The sequence below is a fragment of the Aythya marila genome (assembly GCF_965140915.1).
Source record: "Aythya marila genome assembly, chromosome: 30".
Lineage (NCBI taxonomy): Eukaryota > Metazoa > Chordata > Aves > Anseriformes > Anatidae > Aythya > Aythya marila.
In genome coordinates, this window is record NC_139071.1 from 2,249,130 (window position 1) to 2,267,143 (window position 18,014).

The window sequence follows — 18,014 nt, forward strand, 5'->3', positions numbered from 1 at the left end:
TGTCTGTGAGTGAATCGGGGGGAGCAGAGAGCACCTCCACCTCCGAGCCGCGCAGGGGGAGCGGGGCAGCGCGGAAAAAGCGCACGGAGCCGCGCAAGCTTCGGCGGGGACTGCAAAGCTTGTGCAAGCTTCGGCCGGGCTGCAAATGCCAGCAGTCGCACCCCAGATGAAAGAAAAAGGCAACACCGTGACTTTCGGAGTTGTCCGCAGCTCTTATTTGCTTTCCCCCAAAAAAATAATTCGTGTGGGCTTCAGAGAGAACCGCAAAGGCTGAACCGTTTGCCTCGCCAAGGCGTGTTCTTCTTGGGGGAAGAAATCTATTTTCACTCGTCCTGAAGATCCCCCAAGTAGCCTTTCTGCCAAGTGTTTCTTTTTTTTTTTTTTTTTTTCGTGAGCTGGGGTTGTATGAAATAGATTTGCCTTTATGAGCTGTGTGGGTACATATAGGTAAATTCGGAGGTAATTGTAATCCCATATACACTCTCCTCACTCTACACACTCGTATACATATACACACATACACTTTGCAAAGGCAAACGTATTTCACACGTACATAAATAAACACAGCAAATACTTGGGCTTTGAATTTGGTCATGAGAAAATCCTGGCACCAGCAGTCGGCCAATATTTATGTCTAAACTGTAAGAAAGAGCAAAGCGTATCCTGCGATTGCAGCAACGTCCTCCGCACTGCAAGAATGCCAGCTTCGAGAAATTCGCTTACTAGAAATAAAAACTTTATTTGGCCAAATGCACCTTCAAAATCTGCTTGTGTGACATGGAACCACTTTCGCATTTGCAGAAATCCTTTTATGTTACCAAGCCCTGGAAATCCCCTTTGAAACACTATCTTCCCCCAAATGCTTAAATTACATTAGAAAGATCTCTTACCTTCTGCACGAATAAAAAACCTGGTTCAACATTAACGAAAACTTAAGCTATAGCAGATTTTAAAATGAAACAACAGCAGCAGAAGCAAACAAAATCCTCCCCAAATTGGATCCAACCATTTAAAAAAGCTGTAACCGACACGGAATAGCTTTTAAAACGCAAATATCTGGGAAATCACGTCTTGCTCCACGCACCCATTTTAAGTTTAACATCTGAACCGAAAGAAAACCTTCATCTTAATTTCTTTATTTCTTTATTTTCGCCCCAATTACAAATCAAAACCAATATAATCTTGGTTTCAGGTTAACTCCCACCAAATCCTGTCTTGGCATGGACGTTGCAGGCGCTTTGTGCAGATAAGTTTGCAGGGGTTTTGATAACCTTGACTTTGCGTTTTTGTGTAATTGTAACTCAGCTGTCAGATAATATCATTTCCCTTTGGATGCCGAATGCTTAAAAAGGGGGGTGAAAAACGGTGGTCTGGGTTCTGCTTTTAAAAAGGCCAATTTTGGAAGGGGAAACGCCAGAAGATGGGTTCTGCTGGTGCCACAGAGCCCAGGCATGTGTACATGGGGCACACACGACCCACATGCATGCAGCCCTGCATGCACATACAGCGCTGCACACCCCAGACATCCTCCTGCTGCCTGAGTCCTAATTATAGCACAGATCCTGACACACGGCGGATATTTTCATCCACATACCACAGGCAAACCATGCAAGCCGTTGCTTAGATCTGAGCAGTATTTTCTACCAAGAATTTTGCTCCAACTTTTTAAGGAAATTCAATCCTTCCATTCACATGATCGCCACTTATTGACCTGAAAGAAGCCCCTGAATCCACCTAGCTTCGAATCAGGACAGGAACAGACCCGCATATTCAAATACACACAGATTTCCACGCATATGCAATCTCTACAGTGAAAATAAAATGTGGTCAATGAAAGCTTCTTTTCAGACAATCCCAAAGTTAAAACATCTGCTCAACACACAGAAACATTTTTCCCTTCGCAAACAAGACCTCAATTCGCCAGGAAAAAAAAAAAAAAAAAAATCTTTTTCCTCTCTGAGCCTCAACGAGCTTCTAAGCAATGAAATGAGCCACAGTGCACAACCCCAGCCTGAGATGTTTGTAACTGCAAATTAGACTCCATGCATTTTCTTTCCTTTTCTTTTTCACCCCTTTACCGAGATTTAACACTGAGCAAAGCCAAAGAAGACAAATTCGCTTAGCATACGGAAATAAAGCATTTGCATAGAAAGCGATATGAAGGGAAGGGGAAAAAACAGGGTTCATCTGCCTTAAAAAACACAAAACCCCCCAAAGAACCCCTCCCCCAAACAAAACCCAAGTCACTGCGATATCAGAGTCTTTGCAAAGCCACCTAATCTCAACACATTCTGCAGCGTTGGTTGCAAGGACATTTTTTTTCCATAAGTACATGCACAGCAATTTTTCTCCATATAAACAGCGAGAGGACGACTTTTCAAATAGCTGACTGCTCTCTCTTTTTTTTTTTCTTCCTTTCCCTCAGCTCCAATACACATATTTTTAAGTTAACGTTTCTAGTAAGAATATATATTTCAAAAGTCAGCAACAATAAACAACATTATTATGCCAATCTCTGGAAAAGAAGTTGGCAGGATAGAGAGCACATTACTGCATATTCTTATTACGGTTCTTATTAGCTATGGATGATTACTAATTGCCGAAATTAGCTACTGATAATGAATGATTCCCTTACCTTTTGCTTCATTGTCAGAATTGTCAGTGCTGGTGTCAGTGTTTTTATTCAGGTCTTTCTCTGCTTCCGAAGGACTTATTTTGGGTGCTGGGGCGCTTTTTTCTGTTTTAATTTCGTTCGTGGATGTGTTCTGAGTATTATCTGTTTTTGTGTTTTCGGGGAAACTCACTTTAGCCACCGGGGGCGGCGGAGGAGGTGGAGGAGGTGGTGGTGCTGGTTCCAGATGCTCATTCCTTGGGTTCAGGCTCGCCCTGGATTCAAAACTTGCCTCAAACTCATTTGGATTGCTGCAGTTTGACGTCTTCTCCATGGAGGGGTAACCTTGGCTTGCTCGGTAGTAGCTAGGAACGGGGACTTCATGGTCATTTAGGCAAGACTCAGGCATTTGGTTGGGATAGAGGGCTGTCTCTGTGGCATTTTTAGCTCTTTTATCAGCGTTATACATACAGCAAACATTCTCTTCCTTGACATTGGTTGGGAAGGAGCAGGATGGGAGCTGTCTTGCAACAGGTTGCTCGATCCTGTACGTATTTTTGGGGTCACACCAAGTGTCTAGCTGAGAAAGGTAAGATGGATAGGTGCTGAGAGACAAGGTAGCGCTATTCACCTCGTCCCTTTTGGAAAGAGACGGGATAATTCCACAGTTCCTCATGACTCCGCAGCTGAAATCGCTCCCAGGCTGCATGTACATCCCTTGGCTGGAGGAATAATTCTCCCCTCTACAGGTACCGGCCAACGAGTCCATCAAAAACGAGTTAGAAGTCACATTGTTGGGACATGACATTTTCAGAGAGGGTTTTTAAGGAGGAATACTCCAGCCAGGGGCTGACATCTTTTTTTTAGGGGGAAAAAATATCAAGCACCATAATTATCCACGCATCGGTCCCCCCCCCCACCCCCCCCACGTGATGCCCAGGCCAATGAGGATTGAAAATGGCCTTGATGATTCAGACGGGGCCGACGTCACGGGGGTCAAGTTGTCGGGACCGGGAGCGGCACCGTGGAGCAACAGCGACATCTGCCAGCACCGGGCCGGGACCTTCACGTTGAACAAAGGCAGAACCCCGCCGCCCCCGCTCCCCTCCCGCCAGTTTGTTTACCAACGGAGCCACGCGTGGAAGGGGGCGAAGGAGGAAAAAAAAGCGAGGGAGACCCCCCTTTTTCAAAAAAAAAAAAAAAAAAAAAAATCGCGGAGGAAGATTTTTGGAAAAAAAAAAAAAAAAGAATGATTAAAAAAATTGCGGAGAAAGGGGGACAGAGGGTGAAAAAAATCTATTTCCATCTTTTAAAATCTCAGCTCCCCCACTTTCCTTTCTCCCTGTCTTCGTGCCTTCTCGGAATTGGCTTTTTGCGCCCCAAAACCGATGGCGATTTTTAATTGTTGCCTCCCAAACAGAGGACCCCCCCCCTGCACTCGGCTGCACCGTCCCCCCCCGCCCCGGGCACGGGCAAGCTCCCCTGGGCTCAGCCGGCTGCTGAGCAGCTTCTATTTCTTGCTCTTTTAATTCTAATTAAAATTATTTGGGGCTCGGGAGTGGAGGGCTGGAAACGCTTTGGGGGTGCGGTGGGGTGATGCGCTCAGAGCCGCTTTTCTTTGGTTGCTTCGACGGAGATGTGGGAAAAGAGGGGGAAAATTGGGGGAATAATTCAGAGAGCTGCTTGCTGCCCTTCAGCCAGGCATTTCCCCGAAATCCCGAAGCCCAGACTCCTTAAGCAGGTTGGATTTTTCCCAAGCAGCATTTTTTTTTTTTTTTATGAAGAAAAAGACAATAAAAGCCTAGGTTGCCTTTCTTATTTCCCCATTTTCCCTCAGCAAAGCAGCTTTGCCTTCCCTGAGCCTGCAAAGACAGCTTTTTTTAATTATCCACTTTCATTCCGAACTGTCTTAAGTTTCTGGGCGAAAATGGCATGTGTGGTGTCGTGCACAAAAATGCGTCGTGGAGGGGAAAAGGGGGTCGAATTTGCTCAAAGGGAGCGACTTTTCAGATGGTGAACTGCACGAGTGCGGTGCTGTGGTGGGTTTCTCCCCTCCTGTCTCTCTGTCTGTCTCTCTGTCTGCTCCTTCTTTCTCTCTGTGTCTCTTCAGGAAATAAGAAGGGGGGGAGAAAAAAAACCAACCTGGGACTCACTAAACATCGTTCAGAAGAATTGGCAAACCGAAACTTTCCCGGTTTGCTAGGATTTTATTACTTTTTTTTTTTTTTTTTTTTTTTTTTTTCTTTCTGGGGAGATTACACGAGGAAAGTTACTTTTCTCTCCAGTATTTCCTCTCTCCTCTTTTGTGGCGAAATTCGCTGCGATGGGAACTCAAGTTGTTGTTTTCATTTAAATTGCACCATCTCCGAGTAAGATTTGATGCCTTAAATGCGACGGAATTGAAACCTTCGTGGTTATTGTGCCCCCTCTCCCAACCGTCTTCTCTTTATTGGGTGTTTTCTAGATCGTGTAGCCATTAAACTCTATAGTTTTTTCATAATTTTCCCGGCGTGTTCCTGTGTTGGCGGGTGAGCTCTGATTCTAGGTGAAGCGGCGGGTTAGGGCAATTGAGAATAAATAAATAAAAAGTGAGATAGCCCGGAATTTCAAGATCATTACGATTAGAAAGACACGGGTTCAGAGTCACTTTCAAGGGAAACAAAAAGAAAACGCCACCTTTCATAAGAAAAGGAAAAAAAAAAAAAAAAAAGAAGAAGAAGAAGAAGAAGATAGAGAAAGAAAGGGAAAGGGGAAGAAAAAAGAAAAAAGAAAGGGAGCAAAATAGTGAAAAAAAAAAAAAAAGTACATTGTATCACAGAAAGTGGAACTTGACCGTTTGGGGTGATTTGTAACGGTTTAGAATGAAGTCCTGCTTGAATATTCTCACGTCTTCAAACCTGTTTTCCCAAAGATTTTCAAAAGCAGGGCTGTAAAATTCCCCTCGACTTAACTTTCAAGAGACTTGCGGGTCTACTCTCCGCATCAAGTGGGACAAGTTTAAATATCTTAGGCCGAGAAAGCCTAAAAGTGCATAATACTATTTCGTGTGCCCTCTTCTCCAGCATAGTAAAAGCTTTCGTAGGCTTCAGACGCCATTTGGTTCCCCTGGAAAGCTATTTGCGACTTTATTGCCTCTATTTGTGTTATCTGCATAGGTCTTTTTAAAACAGTTTGATAGAAATCGTTCAATTTTATGATATCCAACGAAAATTCCACATAATATTTATAAGCAAAGAATAAAACTTTAGTATGGGAGCCAATATTTTCTCATTTATAGGTGATGAAATTAAAGACCAATGCAATTTTGCATTATATTGCTTTTTTCCCCCGGTTTGATTTTTTTTTTTCCCTCTTCTACTTTATTTTTGCAGCTGATGTGGCTAGCCAATAATTTATGCTGCTCAGTCAAACAGTTACACATGTGCATTTTTTGGGACACCAAAATTTGACCTCATAGTTTCCTGTATTGTCTGCCTAAGGATTAAATATGTTTTCCTGATTTTTTCGCCGTGTATTCTGGTGTGCTTTTGTCGAAGGAGATATTAACGAGTTGCACGGAGCACATCAGAGGGAAACGTGACATTAAATAATTCGAATTTGCTTCTCCGCAAAGCCAAGCGCTTCACAATAGCATCTCGAGCAAACCTCCCTATCCAGGTTGCTGGAGAGAGAAAACGGTGGTGGAAATCTCATCTTTTATGAATGTGTAAATGTTGGGAGTATAAAACAAAGATTTACACTGTTCACAGGCGTTTTGTTTACCAGTTTTTGCCAGCACACGCTACTAGTGAAAATGCTGGGGAAAGGTTGGAAGCCTCTTCCACAACTTGCTCATCAGCATCTTCGGGAGCAAAGGGGGCCGTGTAAATATACAATCAGATTGTTCATAAAAATATTACACGAGCATATTTCACGACTTGACCATGATGGCTTTTTGGCCATGGAAAAAAGAAAGTTGACGTTAGCAAGCAGCACAGAGGCGTCTCCAGGAGACCGAATATTGTTTAAAGTTAAAAATAATTAGAAGTATGATAAACATGGGTCATTAATGGAAAGAGAAATAAAATTCATCAGCCTAAGTGGAACCCCCGTTGGGAAAAATGCTTTACTCTAATTACAGAAAATAAATACGAACAAATGCTATTAAAACTTAAAAGGAGAGAGTCTACCCATGGTAAGGACTTTAATAACCTACTTTGAATTTTACACACTTTTCGGGGAACAATATCCACGCTCGACGGCCGCGCACCCGGGCTGCCAGCCCGGTGCTTTTCCTCGAAAGCTCGGGGCTGCGAGCGGGTCCCGGAGCAGCTCCGTCCTTTCCCTCCTTCCCCATCACACTGGGCACCCCAAAGTGCGGTTTGCCCCCCTTGTTCCCGGCTCCGAGGGGAGGATGCGCGGAGCGGGCGGCCCCCGGGTCCTTCCATTGTCCCTAGTGCCGCAGACGGAGCAATTGCCCTAAAACGTCCCCAGAGCAGCGCCCGGCAGCCCGGGGAAGCCAGGCAGGGACGAGGGGAGCAGGGGGGAGCAAAAATGACAGCAAAGCCCCTCTTGTGCCCGGGAGTACATAAACGTGTACAATCGCCAAGACAAAGAATCTCTCAGACTTCCACCCAATATTTTACCTGTCCCCTTCTCAATCTAATTATTTAACCGTGAGTTATGTGGAGAAAGTACTTCTTATGCCCATTGTATTTTTTACCAAGTTTTCTTACGTTTTTATTACAAACATTCATTTTCGCTTCGAGGAAGTATTTGGTAGCAACACTTTAATGATTACCTTAAATTTGTATTTCTGCCCGGTATTATGCCCCATGTTGTAGCGGAAATAATTCTGATTTATGACAAAGTACACTGGAGTACAATAACAGCGATGCAAAAATAAAACCCACGCCTTTATATGTTGGCTTAGAAACTGTAAACTATCACCACAAGAAATCTATCAAACTTTACAATCCCTCTTACCCTGCTTCCTTCTTTCTGAGTAACTTAAGTCAAAGAATTATGGAATGATATTATGTTCCTTGAGGTGGTATTGAAAACCGCGTTCGAGATTTTCTACCCCCAGCATAGCAGGCTGCAGGCACCCAAATACTGGTCTGGGTCCGGACCCCTTCCCCTGCCTTTGATCATGAGGACAAAATTTGGAAAGTGTAATTCATCTATAAGAAAGAGCGGCAAGGGTGACAGAGCGCAATAATGTGACACGGGGATTTTGGAAAAGTTTATTCAGTGCTCAAGTGTTTCCTTTAATTTTCCAACCGCGTTAACAAACTTAAATATTGCCCCCCAAAAAGGGGTAATTGTTTCTCGCAGAGGTGGGGAGGTCCGTGTGGGAGCTCTAAAAATGTGGATTATTGCACGTTTCGAAAATTAAAGGTGTTTTTGTCTGGGCAAGGCTCGCGGCCGCGCTGCGGTTTATAAGCTGAAAAAAAAACGAAGCGTTTGATGGAAATGTGGCGCAGCTCGGGATTTCGGAGAGCCCCTTTTATAAAGTTAAAAAGCGAAGTTGAAAGAGACGAAGAGTAACGATGAAAGGTAAAAATTGAAAACAATGAAGGACGTGCTAAAATGTGGCTCTGCTGCTCTGAAAGTTAACAGCAAACCTCAAAGAACTCCTATTTTACCCATATGACGATAGGAAAATAATTTCTTTCAAACTTTGTTAAAACGCTGGTAATTTAACAGGCTTCTTAAGGCGTGTTTGAAGCGGCAACTCCGGTCTGCTGAGCGCTTCAAAATAAACATTATTGTTTCAATTACAATTTTAACAGAATATGGAGAGCACCACGAGGACGGACTGTTAACACTCCTGTTTCTCGTCGAAAAATAAAAAGAAGCAATTGGAAGAAAAATCTGAATAAAGACAAATTTCACACCTATAGCATTGGAATAACCTGCGGATAATGGGGCCACAGCCCGAACACTTTGTTTTGCACGATTTGCCTAAAATTTGAGGCTCTCCACCTTCCAAACGCAGATACCGCCGTAGAGGTCGAGACTGCTGAGAAACATATGTGCAGAGAGAGAATTTTATTTCAAAATCACCGGAATCCTCATTTATTTTATTTTCTAATTTTTATTTTCTCGTACCTGAAGTCCTCAGCCTGGAAGAAAACCTCGAATATCTTCTGCTTTCTTAATCACACGCTGGCTGCAAAGCCCAGCGTGTGACACAGAGTTTCGGCTATTTTAGCCGTCATTTGTACAGTCACATACGGTTTATATCAAACACATCTTTAAAGCAGAGGACTGCAGATTTGCTTAAGCGTGTATCACTTAATTCAAAGAAAGGGATTAGGCCGCTTTTTAACAATTAAAACGAACGAATTTACTTTGCTACTTGTAGCACATAAACAATTGTAATGTTTACATTAAGTCTTCCCCCTTTTTTTTCGAAAATGAATAAAGTTTTTTATGGGCTCCATCAGCAATATGCTTCAGCCTAATTCCTCAACTCCAGATAAAAAAAGGCTTATGAGGTTGCAAACCACATTCTCGTGGTTTCATGTTGTAATTTAGAAGTTATCAAAAGCAGAGAAACGTGCTTCAATCTAACATATGCTGTGCATCCGCATATTCCCCAACTTTATGAAAGGCGTAGAGGCAAGGCCTTAATGAGCCGCCATTTTGGGGCAAAATAATATGTCATCATTTCATATTTTTCCCGGATAGCAGAGGGGCAATGCAGCCCTGCAGCCCCCCCCCCCCCCTTCCTCCCAGTGCCCTATTTTCTGGGGGGTTACTGATTTTTTTCTTTGGGGGTCGGGGGGGTGGGGGAGAACTGAAGCACAACTTTGCAAACGCTTTGCCTCAAATCCGCAATTCCTTCCCCAAAGTTTCATTCCTCGCCCCCCCCAGCCTTTCCACCCTACCCCCCCCCGCCGCACCCTCCCTCCCTTGCTTGCCGGTGGCTCTCCCATATTTCAGCAGCAAACTCGCCGCCTGTCCCCCCCCGGCAGAGCGGTGCTTCAGGAGAACCGATTTAATCGCCTCTCGCCGAGGTTATGGGCCACCAGGGTCCCAGGCAGAGGGCTCCGGGACTTGGGGCGAGCTGCCTGCTTGCCTCTACCAGCCCTGCCTCTCCGTCGGGACCAGCTATTGCTCCTATAAAAGTTCCTCGTACACAAATAAATGAATTCACCCTAGGATCCACAGGCGAGGATTAGCTCAATTGATGGTCGATTCGAGTCCACTTGCCAAAACCACTGGCTTTCTTCTTCGCCTTTTCTAATCCCAGCTCTGGCCAAGTTGCAAACCAACGTCAAACCCATGAGGAAAGTGCAAATGGTCAAAAGGATGGATTTCCCCTCATGGCTATTGTTTGCCGCTCTTGCTGAGTTGTTCAGCTGAAGTTGGTTATTTACATGCCACCAAAGAGGCTTCGCCTTTAGGACGGCTCTTAGCGCACCGTCAAGGTTACGTGCTCCTGCCCGGGGCCCTGGCACCTTCAGGAGAGGCTGCGTGGGGTCGTGGGGTGCCGGGTGTGCAAGTGGGTGCGTGTGCAAGCGCGAGTGGGTGTGAGCGGCCCCGTCCAACACCAGGAGAATCCCTGGACACTTTCATCCAGCATTTGCAGCTCCTGCAGCAGATCCCCCCCCCACTCCAGCCCCAACCCTGCTTTTCTTTCTTTTCTTTTTTTTTTTTTTTTTTTTTTTCTTTCTTTCTTCCTTTTTTTTTTTTTTTTTTTCAAAAATGGAAATGATTTGCTTTGTATGGAAGCCAACATAAGTGAACATTATTATCCTGCAAGAAGCCAATTAGAAGCCTGCCCCCTCGCCTTCTTCCCTCTCTGCAATATTTCACAACAAAGTAAGCCAGAGCTGCTTCCAATATGTTGTGTATGAAATCCAGGGAGCAATAGGAAACAGGTTGGGTTGGTGTGTTTGTACGTCACATGGAAAGGGCCTTCGTAATTAGTCTGGGTGTCATTAACGTAGGCACAGAGCGAGCTCCCCAGCCTATGAGGGAGGCTTTATTGTGATGGACATCCGAGGTAGGAATAAAGTTGTCTGATGGAGATGCCTAAATGCGTGCTGGGAATTAAAAAAAAAAAAAAAAAAAAAAAAAAAAAAAAACTTGTAAAACTTTTACGCCAAACAAAGTTATAAAAACTTTTCATGCGTTAAGATATCAAAAGGTTTATAACAATAATAAAGAGAGTGTGCCGGGTGTGTTAAACCTGCTTCGAGATGCATTAAATGCTGCGCGGCTGAGTTAAATATTAAGCATCATAAACGCCACACAGGGTTCAATATTTGGGTTTGGGTTTGCTATTTTTTTTTTTTTCTTTTCTTTTCTTTTTTTTCGGGGGGAAACTGTGGGTCCCGCAGGCGACCCCCCCGGTTCTCTGGAGGCGGGGCGGCTGGGGAGCCACGACCCTCTCTGATTCCTCTTTATTACGAAAGGGTTAAAGGTGATGGACTTGACTTTATTGAAGTTCAAAGACATCAAATATTCACATTTTTTCTTCCTGTGGGTCTCATTCCCACCTCTGATTCCCCGGCCGGGCTCGGAAAACCCCTCGCCGAGGCCTTCTGCGGTTAACAGGGAGCCGGCCCCAAAACCGGCGCCAGACCCTATATGGCCCCTCCATATAGGTGCACGCACCCCGGCCGCGAGATACATATGTCTAAGCCCTGTTTCTGCTTGTCCGCTCCCCCGGCGTGGTACCCAAAGCATCCTCAGTGACCCCCCCTGTCCTCCGCCAGCCCCTCCGCCCCCCTCCCCAGAACATTAACAGCCCTTTTCCTACATGGCACTGATGCTTAATGCTGCTGTAAACTCCCACATGGTCTATAAACTTGGATTTTACAACTAGCATTCCATTTTAGCTCGCGAAAACTTTGAACTAGGCCTACAGTTTCATTGTGCTGCAGTTGAACTGGAGCCTTGGAGGAGGGAGGGGGGGGAGGAAAGGAGGGAGGAAAAAAAATTCCCTGGGCAAGACTCCCTTATTTGTTTACTATTTACTGCGGAAGTCTTTTCCTTTAGCCAGACGGGGTAATTAAGAAAAATTAAGCTGTTTAGTGCTGCAGTCTTTATTACAACGTCTAGACTAGCCGCTTTTGTCCGGACAGCCGCTGCTGTTACGGAGCATTAACTGCCGCTTCTGACCTCGCGATATTCACCTTATTGCACCTCTCTTTGGTTTTCCTAACCTTGGGAAGGTTTGGCAAACACTCATTAAAGAAAGGTGCTTTGGGGGTGGGCGAGCAGCCCCCTCCCCACCCCCGGTTTCTTAAACGTAAAGCTTAGGCGAGATTTCAGGCCGGGGACAAGCGTCCTTTCAGCCCGCAGGCTTTGCAAAAATAAATAGAAGCAAATAAAGAAGCGCTTTGCCATCCTCCAGCCCCCCCCCCCCCCCCCTTTTTTTTTTCCCTCCCTTTCCCACTCTTTTAATGAGAAACATGCCTGCGAACATCCTTTCAAGATCATATCGTGGCGTAAGGAGGACGGGTCTATCACGAAAGCCGAAGTTGGTTTTCATTTATTTGCGCGGAGGGGTGTTTGTGTGTGTGCAAACTAAGAGCATTTTTGTGGGTTATAATTTTTTTCCCTACCGTTGTCAAATAAAATCAGAAGACACCATCAAAGTGTTTTCATTCAACAGGGTTGTATTTAAAAGCAAGTATGAGAATTTTACAAGAACACGCTCAATGGATGGGAATATAATGTGTTGTTCCTTTTGCTGCTGTTTTTTTTTTTTTTTTTCCTTTTTCATTCGCTTTTTTTTTTCCTACCCCTTCTTCCATATGCACAATCCCATCGCTCCACATCAGAAAGCAGGAGACTGGAAACCTCAAACATACCCCCCCCAAACCCCTAAAACAACCCTCCGAATTGTTGTATTTACACAAAATACATGCACCACATCACCAACGGCATCTTCTGGATTTCTTTGTCCTCGAAAACGTTGTGTTGCTTTCAGACACTGCGAGAAAAAAGTCATTTTGCAAACAGAAAAAAATCACTTTTATGCCCTGTGCCTGGGAGTTGAACTTGTTTTCCTTAAGCAGGAATTTAAGTACTTGACTTTGCATTTGTGCTTTGTAGGTATAAGGTACGTTATCCTTGACTTTTGGAAATGCAGCTCGTTTCTTGGTGTAATTAGAGTTTCTTTCCTCCTTTTTTTTTTTTTCCTTTTTCTTTTTTTTTATCCTTTTTTTTTTTTTTTTTAAAAAAAAAAAGAAGACTAATATATTGTTCTCATGAAAATGCAAAAAGATTAACTACAACCGGAAAACAGACAAAGACATCTGGAGCCAAATTCAGGGTAGGATTACTGGGCCAAGAAAAATCCTATAAATTTCAGTTCCGTGATGAACACAATGAACTCCACAACAAACGTGTGCTCCAAGGTGGAGGTTTCATATTAAGACCAGTCCTATTAGAGCAGATTGCAGCGAGTCACATGAATATGGATGATGATATTTCTGATATGCATTCAGGTATTTAAACTCCTATAGAAGAAACCCACACCACAATGACCGCAAAGAGGCTTTTAAGAGGGGAAATTCTAATAAAATGGTCAAATAAAATCATAATGTAGAACAGCTTGCAATGTCTTTATTTGCCACAGAATTTCACAGAGTATCCCGGGGACTCGCTTTACATACACAAAGATACTTTTTTTTTTTCATTATTTTTTTTTCAGGATTTTTTTTTTCTCTCGATGTTCTTCGTCTCCCATTTCCAGGAAAAAAAAATGCGCTACGAAATTTATTTACAAACCATTTCAGAGACTGTTATTGCAAATGCATTTTCGTCTGGATTTTACCCCCTCCCCACTGAAAACGTAGAAATGAAACTGCATTGAATATATATGTATATATATACACACACTCACTTCTATATATATATGCATATATATATTTTTATATATAAAGGGTGCATGGGGGAGGTGGAAATAATGATCTTCCTTCTGCTAGGGACAGATATTTAAATGAGGTTTCGACAACAACTCTTGGCATGGAGAGCAGAACACAGATGACCGGGGTGGGTGTGAATGTGCACACGCACACACAAGGACACACATGTCTGTGTGTGCATTCTCACACACACACACACACACACACACACACGCACGCACACTCACCCCAGACGAAGTGATTTGATCCTACAGGGAGACTTTGGCCGCTCTTGTGATAACACAGCTGCATACTGAAATCACCGTGGTAGTAACACACAGCACTGCGATTTATTCAAATGGACAGGGTGCCTAAATAATAATAACAATAAAAATAATAATAATAAAAAAGAGAATCCCAACCTGTTCAGGCAAAAAAAAAAAAAAAAAAAAAAAAAAAAAGTTAAATAAAATGTTCATGGAATTCAAGTCCTTTAAGCGGTTAGGTAACTGAAAGAAAAATTCACTCCTTTTGTTACTCAGAACTGTCCCAGACATACAAATGTAAGTAACGAAAAGGCTTAAACTTTGAGGTTGCTTTGTCGACTGAAAGGGCAAACCCATGCTTGCAACTGTTCCTTCCCAATACACATACACTTCACCAGCAGAGGGGATTTGAAAAGATGTTCACAATAAGGGATTTCCAGAGAAATACTGCAGGCGGTCTCTGCTTAATTTTTTTTCTTTCATTCTTCTGTTCTGAAACCAAATTTTAACCTGTCGGTCAGTGAGATTTAACATCCTAGACAACTGGAGCCTTTTTTCTTTGTTTATATAGACATTGAAGAAAAATTCTCTCTCTAGCTCTCTGATCTGGAATTTCGAATAGGGACACCTCTTCTTCCTCGTTCTGGGAGCACCTTAAAAGAACCAGAAGGCAGGGTAAATATCCTAATGCAACACACAGACTCATCTTCACAGCTGACCACATAGATAGGGGCAGAGTTAAGTTATTAATGCACGGGGAGATATCTTCCAGCAGTGAGCAGTTTGCCTATTGTTAGTGGTAGCAGAGGTGAGGTTACACAGGGTCTTAAGGACTGCGTTGCAATTGCTTTCCCACTGCACGGGGTTTAATCCCAGAAACGCATACACATGCAGGCATTTTTCTGTGCAGATAGATTATTTTAAAAAGAACAGCCCGGGACTGGAGGCAGCAGACTGTTGGAGCAGGCTTTAGAGAGGCTGATTGCTGGAAAGAAAATGAAAAAAAAAAAAAAAGAAAGAAAGAAAAAAAAAAAAAAGCTCCCGCTCAGCTGCAAATCTGTTATCTGTATAGAAACAGCATGAGCAAGGTCGGAATTATAGGAACTAGATATTATGTTCCGCATAAGTTTTTGATTAACTCCAGTCCTCGCCACACACGCAAAAAAAGAATCAAAGTAGAAGAGAACTCAGCATCTGAGCTGCAAAAGGGGACTTTCTGCTGATCACGAAAGCAAATAGGAAAACAAAACAACCCTCCCCTCTTCCAAAAAGAGCCCCACGCTGAACACTAACTTGCAAAGTTGCCTGGATTCAGCATTTAAAACGCTCCTCTAAGACTGCCTAGAAATCTGAGTGCATGCAAAAAAGAAGACCAAAGCAAAGAAGCACGTAAGTAAAAGCCCTTCCTGACAAAAGCTAGACGCTCCACTAGGCTTGGAGGAGAATAAATGCCACTTTAAACAGAAAGTCTAAGAAAATGCTCCGCTCTGCCTGCAAATTCTGCAGCTCTCCCCCCTTAGCACCACACTCCCACCAAGAGAAAGGACTCACCATACAGTTTTAATTAAAAAAAAAAAAAAAAAAAAAAAAGGAAGAAGAAGAAGAAGAAGAAGAAAACAACACTCTGCATGCATCTTAGTGCCTAAAAGAAAGCACAGGCAGCTAAAGTAGTGTTCTGCCCAATTGCCTTTTACCCTCAGCAACCCGGGACCAAATCCTTTTAAAATGCTCATGTAAGTTCATGATCAAAGTTAATATTTGTCACGATGGTGTGCTTTTAAAATTTCACAGACTCTAAGATACTGTGTCTGCGCCTAACATCTCCATTTTTTTCAAAGAGCTTTTCCCATCGTAAAAATTCTTCTCGTTGGAAGAAAGAGCTTTGTAGGTTATAATAAAATCCTTTGAATGCTTATAAAACTCCACATAAAATTTGACCGACAAAACACACGGGCTAGTCCCTTAACCTTTCCATTTACTGCTCTACCTACTCGAATTGCTGCTTTTGCTTCCTTCCTTGTTGACAGAAGAGGACGAGGCTGAAGACCCTGGATTTGTGTTTTCCTCTTCGTCTTCCGGGTCTATACCTTGGTCTCCGCGGGATGACAGTGCATTGGGTTGGGAGTCAGCCTCCAGTTTGCCCTCGCCCTTCTGCAGGCAGGTCTCAGCCGGGTTTTCCGCCCCGCAGTAGGCATTTTCGAAGAAGCGGTCGAAACCTTGGGGCAGGACAGTGTTTTTGTTCATGCTGGTGTAGAATCCCGTCGATGCCGGGTGGTTGGAGCTGGGGTGGTGGTGGCTGTACACGCTCTCGTTTTTCATTAGCATTTCGGTCATGGTGGAAGGCGGGATGCACTCTCTATGCATCAGATCTTCTGCGGAATAACACGACGCGTAATTGCTTCTATGGTGCCATTTACTTGAGGGGTCTAGACCATAGGAGACCTCTCGCACGGGCTGCACTTGCGAGAGGTTGGTGGAGTAAGGGTAGGAGATTTGGCGAGAGGGGGCCTGTGGCAGGAAAGATGACACAGTTGAAAATTCAGGGACGTAATAGGTACAGCTGGGGAGGTAGAGATTAGAAGCGCAACCTGCCCTTTCTCCAAACTCAGCACTCCTCTCTTTACGCGACTGGGAGCAGAAGTTGCCTAGATTCACTGAGTTAAACATCTTTCTCCTTTTCTTGCTCCTATAGATAGATGTTTTGGATCCGATGTGCAGAGGGGAAAAAATTTGGGAAGGCAAGATGACGCGCTATCCGTCTTAGTCGCTCCGGAGGACACGTGATCCAAAGTAGATATTGTCATATATCAGTTTGGAGCACTTAGATGCGTAGGAGTGGTTCACTTAGGTAAGATCTCAGAGGTTCAAACGATTGGTTTTCAAACACCGCAGAAACATTATGAAAATCAATTGCAGATTTGTATTCATTTTCTTGAAGGCACACCCCTTGTAAGCATTCAAAGCAGAACAAGTACAAGGGGTGGCTTGTGAAGTTGCTTTTTTTTTTTTTTTCCTCCTTCCTCCTCTCCTTCCTATTCGGATTCTGCTTTCTGCTTCTTTTCAGCGGGGTTTGGAGATGGGGTGGGGGCGATTTGGACTGCGGGGGGGGAAGGGGGGGAGAGAGGGAGGGTCTTAGGGAGCTCGGACTGTGTTTTTCCACCCTTTTTAATATTTTAATTACGGTGATTACTATAATTTATTATGATGATTATTTCTGTCCTAGCCTCCTCTTAGAAGTGTTCCTGAATAGGCTTTAGGTAGCTCAATATAATCTCAGGGAAAACGCTGGAGACGCCTAAGTAAGTTTTCAAACATTTCTCAAAATCTTGCTGCAGGCGTAAACGCGCAGCTCTTCGTACAGCTGGGCTGCTAAATTATAAGTAAATCTCTCTATCTATCTATCTGGGAGTGAGGGGGTTGGTGCTAATTAACAAGCTTCTAACATACGCTAATTATGTTGATCTCTATGTGCACATCAACTATACATCAAGCAGGTTGGCACGGTTTATAGAGAATATACCATTTAAGAATGACAGGGTGCGGGGGATCGTGTAAAGTTTCAAACTTTAAAGTTAAAGCAGGCCTGCCTTAATGACTTTTGATATCGAATTAGTCGTATATCAAGGAATAGAACAAATGAATTAAGTCAATGTCTAATAAATATTCGAAAACCTCCTTTAATGTTTTGTTAAATATTTATTAAGTAAGAGTGGCATATTGAATATTTAATGCAATTGTTTATTGTCAATCAATGAATGTACTTTCAGCAATACTCTCATCATTTATTCTTCCAGCTGAATTAAAAAAGATATTCTTATTAAAGTCATTTGTCTTCTCTCCCACGCCCCGAGAGCCTCCTCTTTCTCCGTCCTCCTGCATTTTGACACGAAACAAACAGGGATACCGAAGTGCTGCCGGCTATTTTGCGAGTTTTGCCAACAATTCTTAGGCGGAAAAAAATATATATATAAAATTAAAAATCCCCAACCCCAAACGTCAAACCCCCAATCTCTTCTGCAACCCCTCTAGAAGGTGCACCTGAAGGACGCGCAGCCTCCGCGCTGCCAGGGGTGCAAGGCTCAGCCTTCGCCTTCCAAAAGTCTTCCAGGAACAGAATCGTCTGCGAGACGCTGCAACAATTGGGTTCGAAGTGGGTTTTCACCTGGCTTAGAAATCATCTGCCGGAGGTGGGGATTATTGTTGCCAGCATTTTTCTGTCGAGCACAGGCGGCTGCATTCACCTCCAGATGAAAATATTGCAGCGCATCCACCCCTGTTTTCTTCTTT

General features: G+C 43.6%; 2 protein-coding genes across 2 annotated transcripts in view; both read right to left on the reverse strand.

Annotated features, from left to right (window-relative positions):
- HOXC10 (homeobox C10) overlaps positions 1-3,419 on the reverse strand; it is a gene marked incomplete at its 5' end in the record, with an annotated part of 4,384 nt that extends 965 nt beyond the window's left edge. Inside the window, one exon of the mRNA XM_082781366.1 lies at positions 2,636-3,419. Coding sequence (XP_082637492.1) covers positions 2,636-3,419 — 784 coding nt within the window. The remainder of the gene's footprint in view (positions 1-2,635) is intronic.
- Positions 3,420-14,147: 10,728 nt separating this feature from the next.
- On the reverse strand, positions 14,148-16,394 carry HOXC11 (homeobox C11; the record flags this gene model as incomplete). Its single annotated transcript, XM_082781199.1, has 2 exons — positions 14,148-14,380; positions 15,719-16,394. 2 exons carry the CDS (start codon positions 16,392-16,394, stop codon positions 14,148-14,150), a joined length of 909 nt encoding a protein of 302 aa, XP_082637325.1.
- Between the last annotated feature and the right edge of the window lie 1,620 nt (positions 16,395-18,014).